This window comes from Diabrotica undecimpunctata, unplaced genomic scaffold (assembly GCF_040954645.1).
Source record: "Diabrotica undecimpunctata isolate CICGRU unplaced genomic scaffold, icDiaUnde3 ctg00000614.1, whole genome shotgun sequence".
NCBI classification, from domain to species: domain Eukaryota; kingdom Metazoa; phylum Arthropoda; class Insecta; order Coleoptera; family Chrysomelidae; genus Diabrotica; species Diabrotica undecimpunctata.
Genome location: NW_027311919.1, coordinates 412,048 through 421,421, shown reverse-complemented (window position 1 = coordinate 421,421; position 9,374 = coordinate 412,048). Strand labels below are relative to the sequence as shown.

Sequence of the window (9,374 nt, the reverse complement as noted above, 5' to 3'; positions counted from 1 at the left end):
GGGCATCAAAGGCAATGAAAAATCAGATCAACCAACACATGGAAAAATCGGCGGGGCTGGAAAGAAAAAGACAAAAACTATATAAGCAACCAAGAGTAGACTCTGGTGTATTTAGGAAACACCAAGCAAAAGATCTGTATAAACTTCTACAGGGTGCAAAAATTCTATACTGGGTGTAAGAAACAATAATGGACAGCAAACACAATCAGCTTTAGCTTCAGTAATAAAAAAAGAGATCGTTGGATGATACAGACCCATAGAGAAAAAAAAAATTGGGAAACTTTTATATTTTTTAAATATTTCAAAATTTCACGTTGTTTTTCTTCTTTCGTTAGTGTACGCTTGTTATTCTAAAAGGATATGTTTTATATTAAGGATATTGTTTGGTATGGTATCGCCTTAGCAAAAGGAAATGGATTCTTTATTTATCTAATGGATGTAAGTTATTGGAGTATGAATTATTCGTTATCACAGTCTTATTAGTTGTTCGCGGTGTTTGATTAAAAGTGATAATGAAATACAAACAGTTTCTATAATCTTTTGACTTGTTAAATGTTCTTTTCCAGTTAAGTTAGTCTGCCATAAATTGAAGATGTGTTTATTCATGGAATAATCTTATGGCAATTTCTTGAAAGAATTTTTACCTTTCATCTAATATAGCTTTATTCATAAGTACGTCCATTGTTTAGCTGACCTTAATTCCTACGTATGATGTATATATATATATATATATATATATATATATATATTGTGTTGACAGTAATATGAGTAATACATTATTCTTATTTGAGGTTGCTGCAATGCGGTTAGCGTATTTAAGGAGACATACATAGTCCAGAACTACTTTTAAATGCTGTTGATATTTCTAAAATTGCTGGTGCTTCTTGTGTCAAAACATTTCATTTCTAAGAGAGGTGTATTTTAAATTTGTCAGGTCTTTCAGCCGGTGCTAACCTCGATTGAGTTTTTGATGCATCAGTAAAGATATGTTGGGACTTTGTATACTATGGATATTATTTCATGGTATGATTGATCAATATTTATTGGGTTTGTTGATGTTGTATGATAACTACTAAGAAATGTATTTTACAATAATTATTGATGGACTAGTTGCCGAAGGGTGAAAGTTTTGGATTCATTACAGGTGGGACTGAACTGGTTTATAAGGTAGCCACTGTATTTTAGTATTTCATCAACTTACACGGTGTCTGTAAATTTATTTGTCTATTGATTCGAAAATTTCATATTTCAAATAGGCAAATCCATCATAATCAATAATGCTTCAGCCCTATAGTAGAGCCTTGACCTTTCCAAGTCTATTTTGCCTATCTATTTTTCCAAGTCTATTTTGCCAGTCTATCTATTTATTTCTAATATTTATATTTTTATTTAAATTCACATCCATCCATATTCATATCTTTAGGATTCAACAATAAAGCCATATTACGGAAGCCACAATTTTCTTGCATTTAGCGTCTACGAGAATTAACTTACACCCGCAGATAAAGTCTAACGTCTTGCTGCTCTCCACCAAAATATCTCTCTTGCTCTTGCTTTGAGAAACGTCGTTTTATTTTTTTATAACAACTTGAGAACCACTGGATCGATTTATCTAATTTTGATTTTGAAATATTTGTATAAGTCCAAGGAACGTTTAAAATGTGAGAAAAAATGATGAAATTGTAATGAGAATAGAAAAAAAAAACAATTTTATTTTTACATACAAACAGTTATAATTATCCTTCTTTGGATTGACGTCACTAAATTCTATTTACTTTTTTTACTTTTCACGCATAACTCGAGTTCGATTACCCACCAAGGAGAGATTGTTTTGTTTTTTAATCCATTATAATAAAATATAATGATAATTAAAATGAAGTAATTAAACATACTTATAATGATAATAGTAAAAATGTAAAGCATAAATACATGCTATATTATACTTAACAAATTTTAAAAATTACTAAAATCAGTAATCAGAATTTTTAAAGAAAAAAATTACGATTCTTAAATTTTAAAGAACTCAAATGTGTGGTGTTATTATAAAAAAATTTAACAATTTAGTTATAAGCAGACACAAAATTTCATTAAACCCAAACAATAATAACGCCCTATAAGAAGCATTCACTTGTGTCGACATTCCCAAGTGCTACACACCATTTTTTTTTAAATCATTATCTTTTATTACCAAATTTTAGTAGTGATTGGGATTATATAGGAATGATTGTGAAATAATTTGTAATTTCTTTATTTTCAGTTTACAGTTCTGTAAAATCACCGAATGTTTTCGGAATAATTGAATAATTATATTCATTTCGCTTAACATTAGAGTACTTTTTTAAATGAAATTATAGGGATAAGCAAAAGAACAAACAAACAAAACAGCTCTTAATTTATTTTGAATTATGTTGATTGATTAGATATAAGTGCGCCTATGCTTGATAACTAGATACAATTGATCGTTCAAAGCTAATATTAAACACATTAACGACACATATCCAACTTGTTGAGAATAAACAATACAATGGAAAGCGCTTCAAATGAAAAAAAAGTTAATTATTTACTAAAGTACTTTTCAATTTTGGGTATTACAACCCGTTATCCAAAAAGCAGATTGTGTAAAGTATACGCGGTATTGTTGCTCATCTTAACATTATCGATATCCTGTTTTTGCACCTATATGAAGGGAACTCATATGAAGGCATTTGAAAAATATCATTTTGTCATTAAAATCGCCGATGGAACAAGCTGTATGATTCTTACATTTGGAGTTGCTGCTACAATAATCAACACTAAACTCATATATGCAGATAACTTAAACAAAATCTTGCACAGGATTAAAGTATTTGATTTTGTTGTAAAACCAAATTTGAACTGTGGACTCTGTCTGGCGATTTTGTTGGTAATGCACTTTTTTCTAATGAGCACTACTTTTTTTGATGCGTATACTTGGAGTACCTCAGAATCATTTAAAGATTACACATATTTTATAATAAGGGACATTCAAAACATTCAATTATCAAGCACTATTTGTTTTTGGATGTGGCTTGGCTCTGAAATTAAAAGACGATTTAAAGTTTTAAATGACATTCTAATAGACGAACCAATATACCAAGAGACCAATTTTAACTCTAGTAACTGTAAACTGGAAGGACACGATCTTCAGAAAATGGTTAAAAAATTAAAAACTGTCGGTAGACTGTATAATAATATGTGCGATACTGTAGAGTTGGTTAATGAATTATTTGGACTATCTATTATGTATTTTGTGATATTTGCCATCTGTTATGTTGTTTCGTATACCTCTGTCTTGGCGCTGGTAGCAGTCGGTTCAGGAGAAATAGCTGTTCTGAACAAGAAGGAAAATTTGAGAACGCTGTCTCTTGTTTGGATTGCTGAAAATATGGTAAGAAATATATTTTAATTAAAATAAATTATTTTATTTCATACAAGTAAACTAGTGAACACGGACTTTATTTATGTATCCTTTTGCCTTAAAATATGCGATATTATACAGACCTCCTCTTCACCCCTAATTTTTTCTATCTCACCCGCCGTGTTCATACAGCTCGAAATGGTGTAGTTTTTTATACAAGGTATCCAAAAACTCTCCTGATAAACGAAAACTGTAGATTCCTCAGATAGTTTTAAGAAGATTTAACCCAATTCACCTAGTCCAAAAATAATTCCTAATGGAGCTAGAGCTCTTTGAAGATGGCGCCTTGTAAGTAGTTTTTTTAATACCTCCAGAACACTTCTATATAGAAAAACGAAAACTAATACGATTATTTATCCTCCAGAGTTCAATCGATTTCAATAATTGCAAATTTTTGGTGCCGTTCATAGGCGCCCGTTTTGGGTAGGTCAACGGTTATTTTAACGCATAACATTTTGATCTGTAACTTTTCAGCATTTGCGATACTAGATTTTTAAATTTTCAGGTATTCTAGTACTAAAAGGTACTCTTACTTTAAGTCTGTAGGATACACCGTTTTCTAGAAAAATCGATTTGGAAATTTTTCGTTTTCTCGTCATAAAAGTTAAATTAATAGGTACCTTAATTAATTTTATAAATTATCCTTTGTTTCAATAAATGTAGCACACAATTCGCATAAAAATTTTTGGAAAAATAGTAGAGAAACAATTTGAAACACAATTTTATTAAAAGGTTTTTAAAAACAAAATATTCATTACGACGAAACGAAACTACAAGTAACACAAACGAACAAGAATCAAAGGCAGATAGTAAAAAAGGATGATCAATGCGATGATCATTAGTCTCTATGTATAAATTTCTCATTTTGCAACGCCGAATTCTTGTAAAAATTACAAAGTTATTTCTAAATTCGTTACAAGCATCTTGTATCCTGAGCCAGAGTTGTGCACGATTTTGTATCGGAATGGAATAAAAAATGATTTTATACATCCTCAAATATAATAATCGTAAGGATTTAAATCCGGCGACCTTACTGGCGAAGCAACTGGGCCGCCTATTCCAATCCAGTGGTCTTCGTAGTTATTGTAAAGAAAGTCTCGCAGATTCCTGCTAAATCTGGGCTGACAGCAGTCACGTAGAAACCAAGTTTTGCCACAATATTTAGAAGCACATCATTTAAAAAATCAGGTAAAATATATTGCAGAAAATGTGAATAATCAGCACCATTTAAACGAGCACGCAATTTCACGGGTCCAAGTAGATATTCGTCCACTACTCCTATCCAGACGTTTATGCTAAACCTATGCTGCTGCTTAAACTCTTGACCAACGTGGGGATTATTACCAACGATTGTTACCAATATTAATATGCATTATGTATGTACATTAAAAATTAAATTTTTTGAATGTAGCTTCGTCGAAAAATAAAATATGTCCGAAAAATCTTCATTTTGATTTGTCTGATTTGATAACCATATAGCAACCTCTTCAAGAGCAGGAAAATCTCCTTGTAGCAGTGCTTATACCTTTGTAAAATAAAATGGATATAAATTTTCGTTAAATAAGATATTTCTTGTGGAAGATTTTGAAATTGTGGGATACATGGCAGATAGTCCTCGACCGCTAATTATATAACTGATATATTATTATAACTTAATATACAAATATATATATATATATATATATATATATATATATATATATATATATTATATATATATATATATATAAATATATATATATATATATATATATATATATATATATATATATATATATTGAAATGATATTATTTAAAAAATTAATTTATAAGTTACACATTAGATAATATTAGATATTTGGTTATTTTAATAAGTTATATACTAGAGAATTTAATAAAAATTATTTATGTGAGGGCATTTTTAAGAAATTAGCATATAATAATTGTAAAAAGTTGTATTTTAATGTTGTAAATATATTTAAGTGAGCCATGTGCATATGCAACCAACTATACAGTGAGTGATAGACAGATATACATACTCTCCAAGTGACATTTTTAATAATTAGGAATATAAAGTGGGGTTATAATAATAATGTTAGTTTAAAATGTTTAATTTATATATATATTTTATTACAAAACAAATTAAGACGATTAATAAAAATGACAATGAGTAGAACTGTAGTGAGTATAAAAACTCAAGTAGGAGACACAGAAGAATTTGTCATAAATAAAGGGGTTAGACAAGGAGATTCGTTATCAGCAACCCTGTTTAATCTTGCCCTGGAATACATCGTCAGGAAAATAAACAAAGGTACCCTTAGAACTAGAGAAGGACAAATAATAGCATACGCTGACGATATTGTGCTAATAACAAAAAATAGAAAAACAATGGAAAAAATGTTAAATGAAATGGTAACAGAAGGAAAAGTAATGGGATTAAAAATAAACCAAGAAAAAACAAAAATAATGAGATTTGATAAAAACTTCGAAAACAAAAAGGTTAGACTAGGCGAATACATTTTTGAAGAAGTCGAAAAATTTAAGTACTTGGGAATATTAATAACAAACAATGGAGAAAGAGAAACAGAAATCAAAGAAAGGATTATTACAGCAAATAAGACCTTCCATGCAAATAAGAAATTACTAAAAAATAAACTATTGAGTAAGAAATCGAAAATGAAGGTATACAAAACAATAATTCGACCGACGATGATGTATGCAGCCGAAACCCTCAGCATGACAAAAAAACAAGAGGAAAACCTTAGAATACAAGAAAGAAAAATACTAAGAGCAATACTGGGACCAATAAAAATAAATGAAAATGAATTTAGACAAAGAACGAACCTTGAGCTACTGGAAGAAATTAAGGAAGATATAGTGTGTAAAATAAAACAACAAAGAGCAAAATGGCTAGGACACGTATGGAGATCAGGATCAACTACGACGATATTCTCAATATTGGAATGGACACCAGCTGGCAAAAGAAGACGTGGAAGACCAAGATCTACATGGTTACAAGAAGTTGTAAATGATCTCAACAAGGCGGGCATACGACAGTGGAAAGGAAAAACCAGAGATAGGACACAATGGAGAAAAATAACTGAGAAAATTAAATAAGGAACATGAGGACTGATCTACCTCAAAACATAGATCTAGAGAGCGTAAGCGGCGTAACCCCTAAAGGGATGTTTAGCCACACATATATATATATATATATATATATATTTAATGATTTAAATGTTTATTCTGATCTGAAAAGCCTAAATGTCAACAAAATTATTAATAGAAAAGAATGGAATTCTCTAGATCACCGGAGATGGCCATGTTTGCGAAATGGTTTGTTCCAGAAAATTCAGACATGTATTTAATAGAACAAATGGAACATGATTTATTGCCAGATGATTCTAGAACAGAAAAAAAAAGATATAAATACCCGGTGATTTGGATTAGAATCGATCAGTTATGAGTTACAGTTACTATGAGTCCAGTTTATTATGAAAGTTAGTAGACACATTTAGTTAGTGAAGTAAATTGTTCAGAATTTTCAAGAAGGCAGTCAGAAAAGTTTAGTAAGAAATATGAAAGTTAGTTGGAGTCAGTGAATCAGTTACAAATAGTCCAATTGTTTAATATAGTGAGTTAAATGAAGATTAAAAATTATGCATATATTTTAATGCACATTTATAATTATACTCAAATAATTATTGAAGATTTAAAAAAGTATATTGGAAGAAATTAAATTATATTATGATTGGAGATTAGTATAAATCAACTTATAATAATTGGATATTGGTATATTGAAAAGAAGAATAAATATAAATGCTGTTTTGCTGGTTTGCTTGGTGGTTTATAAATGCTGGTGAAGAAAAATATATCTTAAATTGGTAGAAGCTGATAATTGGAAAAAGTAATTTCACAAAAACAAGGATAACCGAAGTACGAAGACATTCAGTGGTGATTAGAATCTATATAGTGGAAAACAGTTCATTTAGGCATTCAGTGAAAGAAAGGTACAAAATTTTGTTAATATAATTTAGTTAGTGTCATAACAATTTCAATTTTGAAGATAGTTTGTTTAAATTTTACATTGTCTATAGAATTTAATTAGTTTTATAAGAATATCAATTTAAAGATAGTTTATTTTAAATTTACATTGGCTAGGTTAGATATATATGTGTGTTTCATAATAGTTATAATAAAGATAATTTAAAAAAGTATTTACAAACTAATTCTTTGAGAACTGCGATAAAAACCCTATATTATTAAAAATACTCATTGCTCATCATTCAAACAAACAATACATCATAACAATATATATATATATATATATATATATATATATATATATATATATATATATATATATATATATATATATATATATATATATATATATATATAGGTGTGGTTTGACCCTCGAAAGAGCTTAAACCAACATTCAAATGAAGCCATCGGTTAAAATTAAATGAACTAATGTTCTTACAGTTTTACTTGTATTTTTTGTTTCGTTTCTCCCGTTTAGTTTTTAATCTTTAATGTTAAGTTATCGTAGAGTTTTTATAACATCTTTAAAAAAACCCTACAAATTGTTTTTGTAAGTATGAACCCTGTTGGTTTGTTTACTTATATTCTAAAATCATTTTTATTTGTAGTGAACTGATGATGCTTTTAAAAATAAAAGCGAAACGTATTCAAATAAAGCAATAAAGTAGTTGACGTCTTTTATTTGCCAATTATTGACCAATAAAACCTCTGCTATTCAACCATTGAATATATTCCATATATATATATATATCCGATGGTACGAATAACATCTTGTTTTTGCCGATGGTAATATGGTTGCGATTTTTCTGTCGATGTTAAAAATAGTCTCTATTTTGTTTTTTCTTAGCACTCTGCTGATTTTGTCTGTCGTACCCTTTATATAGGGCAGGGTAGTTTTTCCCACTGGTTTTTCTTCTTTTTCTGGATCTTTGCTTTTCTTTCAAGATTTCTGTGCCCTTTAAATCGTAGACATGGAAAATTCATTTTTTCTTAGAGCCGTTTTGACTTTGTAGATTTCTTCGTTCTTATGGTCGTCATCTGCTAGTTTCATCTGCCTGTTATTAAGGTTTTTATTACCGAATTTAATTGGGCAGGATGATGGTGTGAGTCTGCGTGTAAGTATCTGTCAGTATGGGTTGGTTTTCGGTATAATGTATGTCCTATGCTTCCGTCTTCTTTCTTAATAACTAGCACATCTAGGAATGGAAGTTGTTGATTATTCTCTTGTTCCATGGTAAACTGTATTTTTGGATAATTATTATTAATGTGTTGTAGGATTTTATTAAGTTTCTCTTCTCCATTCAGATAATAAATGTGTCGTCAACATACCTAAGCCATAGTTTGGGTTTGTGCTCAGCTGTTTCTATTGCTTTCAATTCCATATCTTGCATAAAAAGGTTGGCTATTACGGGTGACAGTGGTGAACCCATCGGTGCTCCTTCGACTTTTTTGTACCTCTGGTCCTTGTAGATGAAATAGGTATTGTTTAAGCAATGCCTCGTCAAGTTTAGTGTATCCTGTGGTATTGGATATTTTCTACGTATAATTTCTAGTGATTCTTCTACTGGGACATTGGTGAATAATGAGATTACATCTAAGATCACTAATAAGTGTTCAGGTTCAAGAATAACGTCCTTTATACGGTCGATAAAGTGGCTTGCGTTCTTGACGTAAGAATCCGCTTCCTCCGCATATGGTTGTAGCTGGTCAGCAAGAAATTTTGCCAGTGATTGTAAAGGTGATCTGATAGAGCTGACTATTCTCGTGGAATGAGCTGGAACTGTTGTTCTTTCTTGATGTTTGACGCTTGTATTTTGGCTTTCGTTGTTTTCTCCAGATACGTTGTTGGGCTTGTTGCGATTTTTTGATATGCACTATCGTTTATAATTATAAATATTATGACAGTAGCGTTGCC

The 9,374-nt window shown here is 29.9% G+C and overlaps 1 protein-coding gene across 1 annotated transcript in view; it reads left to right on the top strand.

The window, feature by feature from the left end:
* The first annotated feature begins 2,535 nt into the window (after positions 1-2,535).
* Positions 2,536-9,374, top strand: part of LOC140431279 (uncharacterized) — a 52,615-nt gene continuing 45,776 nt past the window's right edge. The window contains exon 1 of the mRNA XM_072519214.1: positions 2,536-3,406. Coding sequence (XP_072375315.1) covers positions 2,681-3,406 — 726 coding nt within the window. The 5' untranslated portion in view covers positions 2,536-2,680. The remainder of the gene's footprint in view (positions 3,407-9,374) is intronic.